This window comes from Marmota marmota, unplaced genomic scaffold (genome assembly GCF_001458135.2).
Source record: "Marmota marmota marmota unplaced genomic scaffold, marMar, whole genome shotgun sequence".
Classification (NCBI taxonomy): domain Eukaryota; kingdom Metazoa; phylum Chordata; class Mammalia; order Rodentia; family Sciuridae; genus Marmota; species Marmota marmota.
The window spans coordinates 35,662,566-35,683,930 of NW_026000240.1; the positions used below are offsets into that span (position 1 = coordinate 35,662,566).

Consider the following 21,365-nt stretch of genomic DNA (forward strand, 5'->3'; position numbering starts at 1 on the left):
AAAAAAAAAAAAAAAAAAAAAAAAAAAAAAAATCAATAATGTGATGAGAGTGCCTACAGAATGGGAAAAAAAATCTTTGCCACACCCACCTCAGACAGAGCACTAATATCCAGGATATATAAAGGACTTAAAAACTGGGCCAGGGGCTGGGATTGTGGCTCTGCGGTAGATTGCTCGCCTAGCATAGGCGGGACCCTAGTTCGATCCTCAGCACCACATAAAAATAAAGGCATTGTGTTAAAAAAAAAAAAATGTTAAAAAAAAAGGAAGAAAAAGAAATCTTAAAAAAAAAAAAAAACTGGGCCAGAGTTGTGACTCAGTGGTAGAGTGCTTGCCTAGCATGCATGAGGTACAGCGTTTAATCCCCAGCACCACATAAAAATAAATAAATAAAATAAAGGTATTGTGTCCATCTACAACTAAAAAAATATTTTTAAAATACCTCAAAAACATAATAGCAAAAAACCCAAATAACCCAATGAATAAATGGGCTAAGGAAATGAACAGACAATTTACAGAAGAAATATAATCAATCAACAAACATATGAAAAAATGTTCATCATCTCTAACAATTAGAGAAATGCAAATCAAAACTAAGATTTCAATTCACTTATCAAGAATACAAGCAATAATAAGTGTTGGCTAGGATGTGGGGGAAAAGGTACACTCATACATTGTTGGTGGAACTGCAAATTGGTACAACTACTATAGAAAGCAGTATGGAGATAGATACCTCAGGAAATTTGGAATGAATTCACCATTTGACCCAGCTATCCCGCTCCTTGGGTTTATACCCAAAGGACTTAAAATCAGCATACTACAGTGACTCTGCCACATCAATGTTTATAGCAGCTCAATTCACAGTAGCTAAACTATGGAACCAACCTAGATGCCCTTCAACAGATGAATGGATAAAGAAAATCCGGTGCATATACTCAATGAAATATTATTCAGCCTTAAAGAAGAATAAAATTATGGCATTTGCAGGTAAATGGATGGAACTAGAGAATATCATGCTAAGTGAAATAAGCCAAACCCAAAAAAACAAAAGCTGAATGGTTTCTCTGATAAGCGGATGCTGATCCATAGTGGGGTAGGGGGTGGGGAATAGGAAAGAATGAAGGAACTTTGGTTTGTGTAGAGGGGAGTAAGGGGAGGGGTGGGTTATGGGGATGGGGAGGACAGTAGAAAGAAATGAACATTATTATCCTATTTACATGTATAATTACACTACTGGAGTAACTCTGAACTAAGTACAGACCGAGGAATGAGAAGTTGTGCTCCATTTGTGTAGTATATGTCAAAATGCATTCTACTATAACATAAATAAATTTAAAAAAAGAACAAGGCAGAGGTTATTTTGTTTGATTGATTGTTTGATTGATTTTGTTACTGGAGATTGAACTCAGGGACACTTAACCACTGAGTCACATCCCCAGCACCCTCCCCGCTTTTTTGAGTTTTTATTTTGAGATAGGGTCTCTCTGAGTTGATAAGGGCCTTACTGAATTGCTGAGGCTGACTTTGAACTCACGATCCTTCTGCCTCAGCCTCCCAGGTTTCTGGGGTTACCTGCATGGGCCATCATGCCTAGAATAAGAGTTATTTTGTATGTCAAGCTAAATAGGCTGAGAGATGTCCAGATAGCTTATGAAATGTTATTTATAAGTGTGTATATGAAGGTTTTTGTCTAAGGATTACATGTGAATTTGTAGGATGAGTACAGAAGATAACCCTTATCAATGTACATGGATATCATCTAATGTGTTGAAGGCCCAAATAGAACAGAAAGATAAAAGAAGGGCAAATTCACTCCTTCTTCTTGAGCTGGGATATCCATCTTGTTAGACATTAGAGCCCCCTGGTTGTCAGGCTTTCAAACTCCAGGACTTGTACCAGCAGCCACCACTCGCCTTCCTTCTCAGGCCTCCTGACTCAGACTGAGTTATACCTGTGGCTTTCCTGGTTCTCTAACTTGCAGATAGCAGATTATGGCACTTCTTGGTCTAGACAATCTCATGAGCCAATTCATATAATAAGTCAATCTCTGTAACTTTTTTTCTTTGTCTCTGTCTCTTCTTCTCTCTATATACATATAAATCTTATTGATTCTGTTTCTCTGGAGAACATTAATACATGCTATCATATTGAAATTTAATTCTTTGATTACTGACACTCCCTTTTGTTTCCCTCAGAAAAACACAAGCTGCCTTATTCACTTGAAAATATTGCATACCTGTCACATTGATCTTTTGTCCTTTTGTTTTTCTCCTCAAACTGTGTCAAAAGACCTTTTGACTTTCCAACTGGCAAAGGAAGAGAAAATAGGCCTATATCTTTTGTATCTCCTGCAAAGAGCTGGGGTTTTGTCTGGTACTTTGTGAAAATACTAGGTTCACTCTGTTAAATGAACAAAAAAAATCAATATAGCATTTCACACATAAAAATGCATAACATTCACTATTTTCTATATAATGCAGAATCATATTTAAGTGCAAACCTTATTGCTAAAAACAATATAGCATGTAGCTTTTTTGAATTTCTGTGTCTAACAGGAAATTATATTTACAATAAAACAACTCTTTCTATTAATAGGGTTTCTACCTTACCAGCAAAGATATTTAAAATATCAGTTAAGATTGCTTTAAAATTAATTGCATAAATTTACAGGCAACAACAGAAAATTATTTATGCTATCTCTGAGATGATGTATTAAAGTTTTTAAATGAATAAGTTTAACTAGATTTGCTGATTTTATCTGCTAGTGAATTAAAATACCTATTGATAAGTTTGACATGGATTGGACAATGGTCATGATATCATATGGTGAACCATTTCCTGTATTCAAGGATTCAAGAGACTGTTCCCTCTCCTGGCCCTTATTCATTATCTTGGCCCTCAAAAATCCTCATTTTCTTCCTTCATCAATAATATAATGTAGCTGGGTGCAGATTACACACCTGTAATCCCAGTGGCTTGGGAGGCTGAGGCAGAAGGATCACAAGTTCAAAGTCAGCCTCAGCAACTTAGTGAAGCCCTAAACAACTCCATGAGACCCTGTCTCTAAATAATATATTAAAAAGGGCTGGGGATTTGGCTCAGTGGTTAAGTGCCCCGGGGTTCAATCCCCATTACCGCCCCCCGCAAAAAAATAAATGTAGTATAGTTGATTGAAATCCACAAAGTATGTGAAGTTTCTTAGGAAAAAGTCTATTTAATATAAAATTTATGTAATTTATTCCTATTGTATGTAAATTTTTTTCTTACAAATTTTCACAAAAAAATTAGTGTGACTACACTTAGGAAATGTATGCAGTATAAGCCTTTTCCTAGAAGCAGTCAGGGACTAACAGTATTTTATATCATTTGGGTAAGAGAAGAAATTGCAAGTATTATTATTTTTTGTTCACTTCAGACCACCAAGTCAAATCTATAGTAGCTTTAAAAATGTATGATTCTACTATATATTGGTATGAAATACATGAAGAGAAATTCTGGAAATCAGACTCACATCCAGAGAATTCTGTTGTGACTGTTTTGAATGTCTCAAGTGGGCACTGAAATCCAAGGGTGCTGACAGGGTCTCTGAATTTTCTGGACAAAACTGAGATCCAAAGAGGAACTGAGAATCACTGAGAGCAGTATAATCAGTCTGATTATTATTCCAGTTAGATGACTTAGTGGTCCTAAAATTAAGCAAGATAAATATATTAAGTGGACATATAACCTAAACAATGAAAACATAATTTACAAGTGTTTACTTCAGAATATCCTGGGCACAGGGCTAACTTACTCTGACTTTTAAGCCCCCTGTACATGGCCAGTAATATGTACAAAGAAGCACAAGAAAGGAGCTGGAGTTGGTCATGGTGGACCTGGCCTCTAATCCCAGTTAATCAGGAGGCTGGGGCAGGAAGATTGCAAGTTGAGAGTCCAGCCTCCACAATTTAGCAAGGCCCTAAGCAACTTAGCTAGACCTTGCCTCAAAAAAAAAAAAAAAAAAAAAGAAAGAAAGAAGGAACAAAAGAAAGAAGGAGGAGGGAAGGAGAGAGGGAAGAAGGGAGTGTGGATCTGGAGATAGAACTCAGTAGAAGAACACTTGTCTAGCATGCTCAAGGTCCTGGGTTTGATCCCTGGCACCACAACACACACCACACAAGAACATTTTGAATGCCACACATTTTTATTATAACCAGTGTTAGAAATACTCAGGCTCTGCAAGAAATCAAACATGTGTTTGAAAGAATGTGGGCAAAGCAAACTTTACTTCTGCCACAAGGCATGCTAGGGAACCTGGCTAGCAAGTACCCCTGGGTGGGCAATTTTATATCCCTAACACTGCACTGCCCTTTGCCCTGATTAGAGGAGTTGATTGGCTAATTTTAAAATTAGGGCCAGCAAGATAAGGGCTATAGTTAAAATGGTTACAATTGCTTTCAATTAGGACTAAATATTCTTTTTTAGTACCTGGGATTGAACCCAGGGGCCCTTAACCACTAAGCCACAGACCTAGCCCTTTTTATTTAATTAATTTATTTATTTACTAGTTGTAATTGGACACAATACCTTTATGTATTTATTTTTATGTGGTGCTGAAGATCAAACTCAGTGCTTTGCACTTGCTAGGCAAGTGCTCTACCGCTAAGCCACAACCCCAGCCCCATTATTTTTTATTTTGAGACAAGGGCTCACTAAATTGTTTAGGGCCTCGCTAAGTTGCTGAGGCTTTGAACTTTCAATCTTTCTGCTTCAGCCTCCTGCCTTAGCCTCCTGAGTCACTGGGATTACAGGCAGGCACCATCACATCCAGAAGCTGGAGTGACTATTATTTCCATGGTACCTAAAAATTGCACACACAATCAAACATATATATGAACACTGACTTGATTTTATTCCTTACTACTTCAATAGAGTTGCCCCAACTAAGGTCAGTTCCAAATGTTGGACTATCTCTGATTCTCATAGGTCCAATCCGTAGGCCCAATGTAGGGTAAAAAGTCATTGCTCAGTTAACATATGAATTAACATCACTTTTGTAATCAATAAATGGGAAAAAGACACAAGAAGGAGCAATGGTGACAGAGGATTAGAAGAGATAGTACAGAGCATTTCTACCACTACAACCCAATAGGAAGGGGACCGTCTTTCTAGAATCAATAAGACTCTCTCTTTTTTTTAATTGTAGATGAACACAATACATTTATTTTGTTTTATTACTTATTTTTATTTGGTGCTGAGGATGGAACCCAGTGCTTCACACATGCTAGGCAAGCGCTGTACTACTCAGCTATAACCACAACCCCTAAGTATCTTAAGTATCAAAGAATATAGCCAGAAAACTTACCCTGGGCCTGAAGGAATACTGAGCATCTCTTTGATGTTCCAGACATTAAAATTCATTTCTTCTGATTATCTCTATTAAAAGAACAGAGGAATATTAATTAAGAAGGTTAACATGATATAATATTTTCCAAAGAAAAGTAATTTTACTAGTAATCTTACTACATGTAAATGAGGACATTTCAGCAGTTACATTCCCATCCAGTTAATGAAAATTTGTGTTACCTATGTGCCAAAAATAGGTTATCTTCTATCATTAAATTGCACACAACTGGGTGCAATGATGCATGCCTGTAATTCCAGAGACTTAGTCTGAAGCAGGAAGACTGCAGGTTCAACAGCAGCCTCAGCAACTTAGTGAGACTCTGTCTCAAAATTTAAAAAGTAAAATAAAAGGTCTTGGTATATAGCTCAGTGGTAGAGTGCTCCTGGGTTTAATTCCCAGTATTTAAAAAATGTAAAAAGAAATAAAAAAAAGAGAAAGAAAAAAATATACAAATTCCCACTTGACACCAGGGAATGCTCAAAATCACCTATGAAACTGGAAATTTGCCTTGCTTTGCTCTTTGCCCTTTTCTCTTGTTGTCCTATGAATAATCTGCTTTTAGGAAAGAACCAATATACCTTATCTTTCATTGCTTGATGCAATGAATGACTTAACCCATTACCTCTCCCAAGAAGACTAGTTTTCCTGAGACCATAAGATATTGGAATGTCAAGAGAGATGTAGAATTTGGGGAATTAAGGAGTCAGATGAAGAGGGAGTGCATTGGATAAAAGTGCCTTCCCACATCTCTTAAAAGCAGTGCCTTCTCTACCTACTTTGCTTTTCTGCTCAGTGAGTACTGCATACCATAGGTCATTATTATAACCATACAGCCTGAATTTTTTGTTAAATATTTTTTAGTTGTAGTTGGACACAATATCTTTATTTATTTATTTATTTATACGTGGTGATGAGGATCCAATCCAGTGCCTCACACATGCTAGGCAAGCACTCTGCCACTGAGCCACAACCCCAGGCCTAGCCTGAATTTTATAAGTCTAATTTAGAAATTTTAATACATTTTTTAGTTGGACACAATACCTTCATTTTATGTATTTATTTATTTTTTATGTGGTACTGAGGATTGAATCCAGCGCCTCGCATATGCTAGGTAAGCACTCTACCACTGAGCCACAATCCCAGCCCCTAATTTAGAAATTTATCTTTCCAAACTCAAAAATCATTCATATTTATTAGATAACATTTTACCACTGTGATATCAGAAATATGATTTTTTATCCCTACACATATGGTAGAATAAACCATCAAACATTAAACACTGTCTCAACACAGACCTAACCTAGATAAAATGAAACAGAAGTTCTGAATAAATATTTTAATGCATGTAAAATTTTTCTAATTTTCTAGAAAAACAGATGCATTTTTTTGTGTTTATAAATACTTGTTCTACATGAATGTTAAGTACAGACCATAAGATCAAGGGGCTATAAGCACTGCCATTTACAGTTTTGTATTGTGTGCTAGGTACAATGCTAGTGTACATTTATTTAATCCTCCCAATGATTTTTTGAGGCAGGTGTTATCACCATTTTTTTGTGAGCAAAGTTCATATAAGCTAATTAACCAGCTCAAGTCCTCTCCAATAATTAGGGGTAAGAAGTTTCCAAGCTAGGTGAGTTCAGTACAATAAGTCATGATATTTCAAGTACACCAGTCTGTTTCTTAACATTGGCTGTTTGAGGGTACTTTTTAGAACTAAGCATCTCTAATGTTTCCCTGTATTAATAGCAAAGTAATAAATGGGAAGGTTATGTCTTTTGAGGCACCAGACCAAGATTCAAATCCTAACTCTTCTACCTACAAACTGAGTGAACTTGGGAAAATCAGTTAACTTCTTTGAACCTCAGTTTCCTCATTAGTTAAATGAGCATAAGACAATAACTATCTTAAAAGAATGGGGAATGGAGGGTAGAAACTGGTGCCATGGCAAATGCCAGCAATCCCAGCAGCTCTGGGATGCTGAAGCAGGAGGATCTCAAGTTCAAGGCCAGCCTCAGCATTCTAGTAAGGTTAGTGAGACCCTGTGTCAAAATAAAAATGAAAAGGGATGGGAATGTAGCTCAATGAATGGTTTAGTGTCCCTGGGTTCAATTCTTGGTACTAAAACAAAAAAAAAAAGAATGCGGATAAAGATTCAAGAGGATGACTATGAGGTAGCTCAGTGGCAGTGGTAAAATGCAAGTTTAACATGCATGAAGCCCTGGGTTCAATCCACAGCAGCAACAACAAAACAACAACAACAAATGTAATATCTAGTACCTGGTATGGAAACTGGTACTTATTAGCTGCTTCTTAATTACTGTCTCAGACTCTGGCTTTACCTTTCTCAAATGAATCCATGGTTTCCTTGGGCTGACCACATTCACCTGCTCTCAGTTCACAGGACTCCATATAACAGATCATAAACTCTCACATTCACTCCAGCAGCAAAAAAAGTTCCTGCAGAGTTGAAACTGAGTATTACAGTTAATTTTTTGGTCTCAACCCTCCTGAACAGAGTTTAGATAATTTCTTCTTTGTAAATCAATGCAATATTGCTTTCCCACAAAGCAAATAAGTATGTATTTTTTGTTGTTTGTTTTTTTATGGTAATGGTGATTGAGCCCAGGGGCACTCTACCTGTAAGCCACATCCCAAGATCCTTTAAACATTTTTTTTTTAACTTTGAGACAGTGTCTTGCTAAACTTCCCCTCAAACTTGTGAATCCCCTGCCTCAGCCTCCCTAATCGCTGAGATTACTGGTATGCGCCATTGCTCCTAGCAAGCAAATAAATTAGTAAAATACCTCAGAGTGAGATGAGAACTTAAAAAAAATTTTTAAAAACCCAGCTAAGCAAGAAGCAGTGTTGCGTAATCCCAGCAGCTCGGAGGCTGAGGCAGGAGGATTAAAAATTCAAAGTCAGCCTCAGCAATTTAGAGAGGCCCTGAGCAACTTACTGAGACCCTGTCTCAAAATAAAAAGCAGGTTGGGGATATGGCTCAGTGGTTAAGTGCCCCTGGGTTTAATCCCTGGTACCAAACACAAACAAACAAAAAACCCAGCTACATTACTAAAATGGGTTCCACTGGTGAATTCTTTGAAACAGACTAAGGAAATAATTATACCAATTTTCTCCAATCTCTTCCAGAAGATAGAAGTTCTGGGGATCCTTTCTAACTTATTCTATGAGACCAGTATTACCCCATACTAGTCAAAGACATTACATGAAAACTGGACCACCATCACTCATGAGCATACATGCAAAGTCCTCAACAAAATATAATCAAGCAGAATCCAACAATTTAAAGAGAATTATAAAGCATAACCCAGTGGGATTCATTCCAGACATTCAAGGCTGTTTCAACATTCAAAAACGAATTGATGTGGGCTAAGGTTGTGGCTCAGTGGGAGAGAATTTACCTCACATGTGTGGGGCACTGGGTTCTATCCTCAGCACCACATAAATAAATAAAATAAAGGTATTGTGTCCATTTACAACTAAATTTTTTTAAAAAAATGATCCACCACATTAACAGACTAAAGAGGAAAAATTACATGATCAGATCAATAGATGCAGAAAAAGAAAGCATTTAACAAAATCCAACACTGATTAAAAAAAAAAAAAAAAAAAAAAAACTCAGCAGCTGAGTGTAATCCTAGCAACTGAGGAGACTGAGGCAGGAGGATCAAAAATTTGAAGTCTGCCTGGGCAATTAATTCAGTGATACTCTGTCTAAAAATATATTTTAAAAAAAAAAACAGTCTGGAGATGAAACTCAGTGGTAGAGTACTGGCTTAGCATATGCAAGGCTCTGGATAGAATACCTAGTACCAAAGTGAGGGAGAGCTTCTCAACAAACCAGGAATAAAGGCGAAAGTCCTCAACTTGATGAATAGCTTCAACAAACCTAGAGCTAACATCATATTTAATGGTGAGAAACTAAAATTTCCTGCCAACATCAGGAATAAGGCAAGGCTTTCCCTTCTTATCACTCCTTTTCAAACGTTGTACTAGAAGTCCTAGAAAATAAAATAAGACCAAAAAGAAAAGAAATAGAAAGCACCAGAATGGGAAGGAATAAATACAACTGTCTTTGTTCACATATTATATGATTGCCTACTTTTTTAAACATTTTTCATTTATCCATTTATGAAAACACACATAATGTTTAAATATATTACTTTATAGAATTTAAGAAGTCAAAGTACTTGTTTTTATATTTAACAGTTGTTGTTTTAGCATTTTACTTTGCAAATTAATCAGATGTCTCCTTTAACAAACACAATGACTGCCTATTTTTTAATATTTATTTTTTAGTTTTAAGTGGACATATATTTTTATTTTATTATTATGTGGTGCTGAGGATCGAACCCAGTGCCTCATGCATGCTAGGCGAGCATTCTATCACTGAGCCATAACCCCAGCTCATGATTGCCTATTTTGAAAATCTAAAAGAATTAACAAAAATATTTCTAGAACTGATAAGTGATTATACTGAGGATACAAAGGATAATCACTTATCAGGATACAAAGTTAACATACAAAATCAATCACTTTCCTATATACCAATAATTAACAAATAGAATTTGAAATTAAAAAACAATAACATTTATATTAGTACTAAAACATCACTTACACCTCTGACAAAACATATGCCAAATATATGAGAAAAACTATAAAACGCTGATGATATAGAAACTTATATTATGAATATTGACAAGCTGATTCTAAAGTTTATAGAGAGCCAAAATACCAAAATAAATAAATAAATAAAAGAGGTGTAAAAGCCAGAGAACAATATCTAGTTTTAAGATTCACTATAGGGGCTGGGGATGTGGCTCAAGCGGTAGTGCGCTCGCCTGGCATGCGTGCGGCCCGGGTTCGATCCTCAGCACCACATACCAAGATGTTGTGTCCGCCGAAAACTGAAAAATAAATATTAAAAAATTCTCTCTCTCTCTCTCTCCCTCCCTCTCTCACTCTATCTTTAAAAAAAAAAAAAAAAAAAAAAAAGATTCACTATAAATTTATGAGTAATCAAGACAAAAAAGTAGACAAAAAGATCAATGGAATAGAGAGCCTAGAAGTAGACCCACCCCTAAATATAGTCAACTGATCTTTGAAAGAAAAGCAAAGATAATACAATCAAAAAATAGTCTTTCAACAAATGATGCTAGAACATCATGCAAAAGAAAATAAATTTAGACATAGCTCTTATACCTTTTGCAAAAATTAGCTCAAAACAGATTTTAGACTTAAATAAAATGCAAAAACTATAAAATTCCTAGAAGATAACATAAAGGAAAAGCTAAATGACTCTGGGATTGGGACTGGTGGTAACATTTTAGATACAATGCCAAACATGCTATCCATGAAAGAAACAACTGATCAACTGGACTTCCATTAAAATTTAAAACTTCTAGCTGGGCACAGTGATCTCAGTGTCTGGGGAGACTGAGGCAAGAGGATAATTCGAGGCCAGCCTCAGCAACTTAGTGAGATCATCAACAATTTAGTGAGATGCTGTCTCAAAATAAAAAATAAAAAAGTACCTGGAATGTAGCTCAATGGTAAAGTGCCCCTGGATTCAATCCCCAGAACAACAACAANGAAAAGCTTTTATAGTGGGTATGTACTTTACATATAACAGTCATGATAGGCCAGAGGGGATATATACATATCATCTTTTTTTTTTTTTAAATTAGTAACAAGGAATTATTATATTAACAAGGAACAGATAATTCTTTTTTTTAAAGAGAGAGAGAGAATTTTAATATTTATTTTTTAGTTTTCAGTGGACACAACATCTTTGTTTGTTTGTGGTGCTGAGGATCGAACCCTGGCTGCACGCATGCCAGGCGAGCGCGCTACCGCTTGAGCCACATCCCCAGCCCTATACATATCATCTTAACGGAAGTCTAGACACCAAGAGTCCAAAAACTGCCACATAGCCCAACCCCACACCAACAGGGGAATAACTCCTTGTCAAAGGAGCAAGGAAATTGCTCTTGCCAGTGTTCTGACAGCACTTTGTCCCAAAATATAATGTCCTATGAGCAAGATAAACATTCTTCCATGAGAGTCCAAGGTTAGGCCCTGCAGCAATCCCTACACCTTTTTATTTTATTTTACTTTTGGACAGGGTCTCACTAAATTATGGAGGCTGGCCTTGAACTTGAGATCCTCCTGCCTCAGCCTTCTAAGTTGCTGGAATTACAGCGTGCACTGCCACTGCCCAGAAAAAGTAATATCTAATGAAGGATTGGTACACAAAATATACAATGAATTCCCTTGTTGGTACCAGGAATCAAACCCAAGTTCTTACACAAATTAGGCAAGCACTCTACAACTGAGCTACATCCCTAGACCTGCAAAAATCTCTTAAACTCAATAATAAACTGGGTGTGGTGGTACATGCCTATAATGCCAGCTACTCAAGAGACCGAGGTCAGAAGATTGCAAGTTTGAGTCCTGCCTAGACAACCCAAGGTCTCAAAATTAAAAATAAGGATGTGAGGGCAATATACAGAGATTTCTGTCACCCCATTGATCACTAGGATTGACTTGGCTGATCTGGCTAGCTAGGAAGCTGTCTGCTTCCTCTTCACTGCACCATGTGCATCCTTACAGAAACTGCACATTAGGTCAAAGAGGACAATCTTCCCTGTCAGAAGAGGACAATTCTTTGGTCAATGGTATTTGAACAGCTATGCTCACCTGATAGAAACCCCAAACAAGCTCTAAAATTAAAAATAAAAGTTCAGTGGTAGAATACCTTTGGGTTCAGTGGCCAGTAACTCAAAATAAATAAATAAATAAAAGAGGTGCAAGCCAGGCATTGTGATGAGTATCTGTACAGCCAGCTATTTAGGGGGCTAATGCAGGAGGATCATTTCAGGCCAGCCTGGGCACTATAAATAAGACCCCAACTCAAAAATAAATAAATAAGCAAATAAAATTAAATAGAAGAGGTATATTTATGTAAATACAAGACATAGTTTTTTTTGTTCCCTACAGAAATTCCTCCTTCTAGAATTTAGACTTAGAATTTAAACAATATTACACACATTACTACATCAAGGTGATTATTTAATGTCATTATTCCATACCTAAATAAAACCACTATCATTTTTCATCTCTGTTTCAACTGAGATGAAATTTCTATAGCCCATGTCTTAGGGTTTAGAATATACTAGTTTCCACCTTATCCTAGCAGGATATGTTCCAAGACCCCCAGTGGATGCCTGAAACCACAGATAATACAGAATCCTATGATTTAATGTAATTTAATGCCTTTTCCTTTTCCTTTTTTTTTATACTAGGGATTTAGGGACTAAACTCAGGGGGCTTTACCACTAAGCTACATTCACAGTCCTTTTTGAGACAGAATCTAAGTTGCAGGGACTGGCCTAGAACTTGCAATCTTCCTACCTCAGTTTCCTGAGTTACTAGGATAAGGATTCCACCTTTTTTAATATTTATTTTTTAGTTGTAGGTGAACATAATATCTTTATTTCATTTTTATGTGGTTCTGAGGTTTGGATCCAGTGCCTCACATGTGCTAGGTGAGCACTCTAACATTGAACCCCAGCCCCAGCCCCTGACCTTTTTTTTTTAAGTTATTTTTTAGTTGTTGGACCGACCGACCCTTCCTTCCTTCCTTCCTTCCTTCCTTCCTTCCTTCCTTCCTTCCNACCCAGGCCTCATGCATGCCAGGCGAGCGCGCTACCACTTGAGCCACATCCCCAGCCCCATTTTTTCCCCTCTTTGAGTTTGCCTTTTTTGTTTTTTTCCTTCTGAGCTACTTTCTTCTGAATTTACCTTTGATTCCATGAACAACAGACTTGATTGATAAGTATTTAGTTAGTTTTTAGTTTTCGACGGACACAACATCTTTGTTTCTATGTGGTGCTGAGGATCGAACCCAGGCCTCATGCATGCCAGGCGAGCGCGCTACCACTTGAGCCACATCCCCAGCCCCATTTTTTCCCCTCTTTGAGTTTGCCTTTTTTGTTTTTTTCCTTCTGAGCTACTTTCTTCTGAATTTACCTTTGATTCCATGAACAACAGACTTGATTGATAAGTATTTAGTTAGTTTTTAGTTTTAGGTGGATACAATATCTTTATTTTGTTTTTATGTGGTACTGAGGATTGAATCCAGTGCCTCACACGGGCCAGGTGAGCACTCTACCACTTGAGCCACAACCCCAGCCCCTTGATTCATAAGTATTTATAACAAAGAACTGAAACTAGCCTCAAGCAATGGTGAACCAGAGTATAGACTGCTGGATCAGATTAACTTCCTAAGCAAGAACAATTACCCCCAGCTGAGGCTGTGGCTCAGCATTAGCTACTTGCCTGGCATATATGAGGCACTTGGTTCAATTCTCAGCACCACATATAATAAAATAAATAAAGGTCAAAAAATAAAAAATATTAAAAACAACAACAACAATTACCCCATGAGGGAATGAAGGCTGCCCACTTAAACAGGATGGGAACCAAATTGCCCCCTCAAGTGATGATGACCTTCCAAAACTAGTCCTGAGAAAATGATTAACCTGACCATGGCCTGACCTGAATGATATACTCTGCCAATTATGCTAACCCCCAGCTATGGAAGCCCCAACCCTTGCCTTTGTTTCCCTTTTCTATAAAATTTCAAAGTCTGGGTCACTCCCTTGAAGACAGATTTTTGGTTACTATACACCTATATATCTGTTCTTCCCAGTGTGGTCATAGTAATTAAAAGCTCCTATTCTACAGAAGGGAGACCAGTAGAACACAGGTAGAGAACCAGGGGAAGGGAGAAGGGGAAGGAAACAGAAAGTAGGAGGGAATGAAATTGACCAAATTATATTATGTTCATGTATAAATATGTAACAATAAATGCCAATATTATGTATAATTATAATACATCAATAAAAATTTTTAAGGGCTGGGGGTACAGCTCAGTGGTAAAGTACTTGCTTAGCATGTTGAAGACCCTCGGTTCAATCCCCAGCACCATGGGGAAAAAAAATGTTTAAGTCAGAAAATAAATATTGTTAGCAAGGATGTAGATAAGTTGGGAAAAACTAAAAATAAAAAATTTCCTTCCTTTAACCATAGCTAATCTCTTTGATTGGCATATTGGACAGGTAGCCAAGCCTGGTCTGTTGGGACCACTGGGGACAAGGCTTTTGCCCAAGGACTCCAGTAACAAGAATGACACATAATTTAAAACTTTTGAATTGCTTATTTCTGGAACTTCCCATTTAATATTTTTGGACTACATATGGCTACATGTTGTGCCCTGCTCTGTGTTAACTCCCTTTTGTATAGAATAGCAGCTTTCAGGCTGTGCCCAGCCCTGAATTACTCCATTTTATAAAGCAGTAGTTTATCATGAGCTACTCCATTTTGAGTGCTAAGGCTAAATGACTTGGCAACTTGTCTGGGAAAGCAGATAACCATCAGATGTTAGACATACAAATTTTTAAAAAAATATTTTTTTTAGTTGTCAATGGACATTTATTTTATTTATTCATATGTGGTGCTAAGAATCGAACCCAGGGCCTCACACATGCTAGGCAATCACTCTACCACTGAGCCATAACCCCAGGCCCTGGTCATATAAAATTAATTGAAAAGAATAACCCTCAGCTGCACAGGACAATTGTAAGGCACAAACTGATAAAAAATTAATCATGCTAGTAAAAAAAAATAACCACCTGTGAATTTATCAGATTAAATCAAAGCATATGGATGCCTGGACACAGCAAACCCATATCAAAGGAATCAGGCCCCTGAGCTTATCAGATACACTGGACCACTGAATGATGCACCCCCTCACCTGGAACACATACAAAGAGAGGCACCTAGATGGTGGTACATCAACACATACCAATCTGTCATCAGACCAGGTGGTGAATGTGTTTGAACATCAATAAGCAAGAAACTCCTGATTGTCCCTAGTGCTTTAGTTCAGCTTAATCTCCCTGCTTGATACAGCCCACTTCAAAACTGCCTGCTGTCTAGACCCTTGCTTAGAACAATTTCAGTACCCTGAACAGTTCTGCATTCTGAACAAATTCTTTGACAGGTCCAGGCACAATGGCACATGGCTATAATCCCTGCAACTCCACAAGTTGAGGCAGAAGATCACAAATTAAAAGCCAGCCTCAGTTAACTGCTATATTCCTATCTGCTCTCTGCCTTCACACTCAGTTCTGCATCTTTAAGCCCTTTGGTCACCATTAACCCTTTCTTAGCCTTTGTAACCCATATATCATTGTGAAAATTTTGATGTGTGACTTATTATAGATTAATAATTAAAATTGGCATGGAATAAAAGAATTTGTTATTTGCTTTGGCCATGACACCAAGTGAACCATGAGTATTTTGGTCGATTAAAGCTAATGAAAGTGAGTAGCTTGTGAATTTATTCAGCAAATTCTGACATTGTATAAAGACACAAATATGTTCAGTCTATGTTGATGCCATAGTTTGCTCATGACACTGCAGTTGACCATAAATAACTGAAACTGTGTTTTTTTATGGTTATGAAATTGTGGATAGTGGGACTACTGTAACTATATCCAGGGTGTCAGAATCTAAACTATTCCTAAGGCAATCTTTAATGTGGTAGAGCACTTTGGGTTCAATACCCAGCATCACCAAAGTAATGATTGTGATAAATAAACTCCCAACTAGATCTAAGGATTACCTGTGTTTGTTTTTTGGGCCTGTTTCCATGCTACCTGTATAGGCTTTTAAATTCCCAGTGAATAGGAAGTCCCATATGTCAAAATATGTCCTTGAAGATATTAGTAGACACTATTAATTGATAGTCATTCTAAGGTAAATGAGAATTAAATGTATACATTTAAATTTTTCAAGGGCAGGGTTCCCTCCTCACCTCTCACCCCTAACCCTATTAAAAGCAGCACAAAAGGGGAGGAAAGATTAGGCATGTGCAAGAAATGCAACTGTTTCTACAAAAAGGTGTCTGGCAGGGTTGGTAAGCAAGAAAGGAAAAATACCCTGACCAGAGAGGATGTCCCTGAGGGGCATAAACTTCTCCATTTTACCCTCTTTTTCTTTTTAAGACAGGGTCTCGCTAAGTAGCTGAAGCTGGCCTCAAACTTGTATCCTCCTGCCTCAGTCTCCAGAGTCATTGATTATAAGCGTGCGCCACCATGCCTGGCCTAACTCTGCGAATCTTAGTGTGAGAACTTCCAAATGACCCTCCTGCTCCTCCAATGTAGAAAAAAAGAAAGTCTCAGCCAATAACAGCCATCCACTCTCATCTTCAGACTCTTTTCAAGCTGGAGACACACTCTTGAGCTCCTAGACTAAAACATTCTGACATGTTTTCCAGAGGCCTCCAAAGAATTTCCCGTAATAATAATCAAGCCAAATCCCAGTGCACTTTCCTGGGTCCCTATTCACTCTGACTTCCCAGGCTGACTCTTCCTCTCCCAGGGGAAGCTGCAGCTCCTCGTGAATCTGACGAAAACTGCTCTTCAAAGATGAGTACACAAGTCATTTCCTTCAAGTGCCAGAGTGGACTCACAGCCACAGGGAAATAAAAGCAACAAGGGACTTTAAAGTTAGTCTCAAGTGTAGAAGCCAAAGTCTCAGGAAATCCCTCGAGGTTCCCCGGAATTCCCAACCTATTCCCAAGGAGCCAGTAGTAACCTAACCCCACCCCCACCTCCTCCCATTCCATTTCCACCCCTCCCAGCCCTTCTGTCCCCACCTCTGGCAGCTGTCGCGCGCGGACCTAAGGCTGTAGGGTCCTGGCTACAATGCTTGGTCCGGACTGAAGCTGCCAAAGCATGCGCGGCCCCGCCCCCAGGACACGCTCTGACCAATGAGGATTCCGCTCCATCCACAGGGCTCCGCCCACTGCGGTTCCAGGCTAACGGTTTTAACGGTCCTAACGGTCTTAACCTGCATGATCCAGCACCTAGCCCGACGGCCTGCCTCCCACCACACATAACCTCACTGGTACACATAACTATAAGGGACTTATCTCACACCCCCACAGTCTCATTCCCGCTCCCTGCTTGTCGCCTGACCTTCACCCCATTGCATATGCAAAAACCAAGGATGCCCTGAACCCCAAGAATGGTGAGGTGCCTCTTACAAAGGCAGCATGTAAGGTGGACCAGGTGGCCAAAAACTAGGGCATGGCTGGGGCTTGGATGGTGGGAATGAGGGCAGAGATGGGGAGCGTCTGTGACAAGAGGCACTGCGGTCTGATGGGGACACAAAACTGGAACTGTGGAAGAGAAAGAAAGGAGGCAAGACACTGTCTGAGGTTTCTGGTCTACTGAATGCTGGAGTGGCATAAGGGCAGGGACAGAGGGTGTAGGGCAGGAAGGCTCTATCTCTGCCTCTGTTGGTTCCAGATGACTTTGGAAGCAATGAAACAGGATGAGTTCAGCAATGAAAGAGTACAGATGAAAGAGATTGAATTGAGCACTAGAAGATGCACAACTATAGAGACCTCAGACATGACAGAAAAGCATGCAAAGGATGGGAGCAATGTCATCCCCTACAGGAAAAAGTGTCTGAGAGACAAGTGTTAGAGAAACAGAAAGGTGTTATTTAGTGACCAAAGAATGAAGAGGGAACTTTGCTTACAAATCATCTCAATTCGAGGAGTTTGATGGGTTACACATATAGAATAAGAATAATGAGAGAGAGAAATTAATAAAGGGGAAAATATTCATGAACTTTTTGGGACCAGGCAGAGATCTTCCAGAAATTCAAGTGCCAGCTCTTTTTTTTTAATATTTATTTTTTTGGTTGTAGATGGACACAATATATTTTTAAGTGGTGCTGAGGATGGAACCTCAGATGTGCTAGACAAGTACTCTACCCCTGAGCCACAATCCCAGCCCTGGTGCCAACTCTTTTGAATCCTTTTACAATTTAATGTTTTCTGGTAATAGCAGCTGGTGTCATTGGCCTTGAAAAGTGGGGGAGAGGGATGGTTAGCAAGTCCAAGTCAATTTAACCTTGTTCTACAGTTTCAGACAAAATATTTCTCAAATGTTCGACATGTCTACATGCAGAGCTGAGTAGAAATCTGACCCAAAGGTAAGACAGCAAAATAGACACAATACAAAGGCAATACCATGTCAAGTATGACATATCTATGGGCCCAAGTGAAGAGTTCATATTTTCAACAAAAACAATCTTCAAATTCCTTGAAAGTAACCTAGACAACTGTTATCATAATGCACACCAAAAGTGTCATCTACAGCAAAACTAGTGGGAGACTAATAATGTATTGCACAGCTGTGTAACTTCCAATACTAGTGATTTTAGTCAACTAAGAACAGGCAAAGCTAGACAGTTTATTTAGGATTTTCTTCAGCAACGGAGACACCAAAGAGTGAGCCTCTCCGGAAGCCATCTGAAACATATTTCAAAAGAAGAGGAAATCAACTGTGGCAAGTTGCTGATGTTTCAAAGAAAATGAGTGAGAATTGCTGGTGACCTTGGCAGGAACATTTTCAGAGATATAGTGGAAACAAAACTCTGATTGGGCCGGGCGTGGTGGCACACACCTGTAATCCCAGCAGTTTGGGAGGTTGAGACAGGAGGATCAGGAGTTCAAAGCCAGCCTCAGCAAAAGCTAAACAACTCAGTGAGACCATGTCTCTAAATAAATTACAAAATAGGGTTGAGGATGTGGCTCAGTGGTTGAGTACCCCTGAATTTAATCCCCAGTACCAAAAAAAAAAAAAATCTGATTAGTTTGAGAATTCAAAAGACCAGGAAGAACGATTTGGTATATCCATCCAATGGACAACAACAGGAAAACAATGAGGACTGAACAACTCCATGCAGCAATATGGATAAATCTCAATTATGCTGAGTGAAAAACCAGATACAAAAGAATGCATACTGTGTGATTCTATTTATATAAAATTCTAGAAAATGCAAATGATCCATAGTGACCAAAAGAACAGTGGGGGGGTGGGGGCTGGGGATGTGGCTCAAGCGATAGCGCGCTCGTCTGGCATGCCTGCGGCCCAGGTTCAATCCTCAGCACCACATACAAAGATGTTGTGTCCCTGGAAAACTAAAAAATAAATATTAAAATTCTCACTCTCTCTTAAAAAAATGACACACACCTATAATCCCAGAGAATCAGGAAGCTGAGGAAGAAGACCACAAATTTGAGGCCGCCTGGGTCACTTAGTGAGACCCTGTCTCAAAAAAAGGTTGGGCTGGAGTTGTGATTCAGTGGTAGAGAGCATGCCTACCATGTTTGAGACACTGGGTTCAATTCTCAGTATGACATATAAATGAATAATATAAAGGTCCATCAACAACTAAAAATATATATTAAAAATTAAATAAAAAGATAGCCCTTTTTATTAACTCAGTGGTAGAGCACCCCTGAGTTCAATTGCTAATACTGTAAAGTACTAGAGTGTAGTCCAGGGCTAGAGAACTTGCCTATCATGCACAGGGTCCTGGGTTCAATCCCAGCACTGCAAAAAATAAAATTACAGAGTTGAAGGTCCATTCTGTTCTCCCTGATACTATTCTTATGTTTATAGAAGAACTCAGGAGTGCTCTACCATTGAGTTAATAAAAAGGGCTATCTTTAAAAAAAAATCCTATATATTTTTAGTTGTTGATGGACATTTATATTATTTACATGTGGTAATGATTTAATATCATTCTTTTTTATCTTTTTTAAGAGAGATTTTTTTTTTAGTTTTTAGCGGACACAACATCTTTTGTTTGTATGTGGTGCTGAGGATCCAACCCGGGCCTCATGCATGCCAGGCGAGCACGCTACCACTTGAGCCACATCCCCAGCCCTCTTTTTTATCTTTATTATTTTATTTTTATGTAGTGCCGAGGATCAAACCCAGTGCCTCACGCATGCTAGGCGAGCGCTCTACCACTGAGCCACAAATCCAGCCCCTAATATCATTCTTATGCATGATTTATACTTTTTTAAAAATATTTTTTAAGTTGTACATGGATACAAAATCTTTATTTTTTTTTTAATTTTTTTGTGGTGCTGAGGATTGAACCCAGTGCCTCACACATGCGAGGCAACTGCTCTATCGCTGAGCTACAACCTCAGCCCAAAATTCATGTTTCTATCCATAAGTAATACATTGCATTGATTTTCATGTCTATCATAAATGATATATTTTGTGTATCTTTATACAACTTTTTGATTCAACATATTTAGAGTTGATTTCTGTGGATGCCCATATTTGCAGCCCCTTCATAGTAACTCCATTGAGTGACTATAACCCAATTTTCTCATTGTCCCATTGCCAGGCTGCTAAATTTTTCTCCTATGAAGATTGAGCATCCCTCATCCAAAAATACAAAATCCAAAACTTTTTGAGTGCCAGCGGGATGACAAGTGGAAAATTCCACTCAACTCATGTGATAGGTCTGGGTTTAAATACTAAAAATACAGGGCTGGGGATGTGGCTCAAGCGGTAGCGCACCCACCTGGCATGCATGCGGCCCAGGTTCGATCCTCAGCACCACATACAAACAAAGATGTTGTGTCCACCGAAAACTAAAAAATAAAATTAAAAAAATTCTCTCTCTCTTAAAAAATAAATAAAAATACAGCTCCGGGAGTAATGGTGTGTGCCTATATTTCCTCCTAAGAGCTATCAGCCTCTTAAACATTTCTTCTGAATTCATAACATACTTTCTAAAATTTATCTTCTTAGCAGTATGGTCGCATAGTTTTAGAATGCAAGATTTGCCTCTACTACATTATTAAATACTTCATTGGCTGTGAGTCTACTGAACTCCACTGTGGATTCCCATATGTTTAAATAAGGGTCTTGCAGACTGATAATGCCAAGGGACAGATTTCTCTTATAGAGAAGAAATAGCAGAAAGGATAAAAGAGTAGCAGGTCAGGTGCTGCCTCAACAAACAGCATTGTGGAGTCACAACCTCCTCTTGTTACTAAGCAACATCA

General features: G+C 38.4%; 1 protein-coding gene across 3 annotated transcripts in view; it reads right to left on the reverse strand.

The window, feature by feature from the left end:
* The window catches only part of Iho1 (interactor of HORMAD1 1), a 51,887-nt gene that overhangs the window by 18,086 nt on the left and 12,436 nt on the right, over positions 1 to 21,365 (reverse strand). The window contains exons 1-4 of one of the 3 annotated variants that reach the window (XM_015487215.2): positions 7,729 to 8,277; positions 5,345 to 5,415; positions 3,512 to 3,686; positions 2,237 to 2,400 (exon numbers count right to left, since the gene is read on the reverse strand). In XM_015487215.2, coding sequence (XP_015342701.1) covers positions 2,237 to 2,400; positions 3,512 to 3,686; positions 5,345 to 5,400 — 395 coding nt within the window. In that variant the 5' untranslated portion in view covers positions 5,401 to 5,415; positions 7,729 to 8,277. Of the gene's footprint in view, positions 1 to 2,236; positions 2,401 to 3,511; positions 3,687 to 5,344; positions 5,416 to 7,728; positions 8,278 to 21,365 lie in introns of those variants that run through there. The other 2 variants (XM_048794497.1, XM_048794498.1) reach the window with 2 other exon arrangements.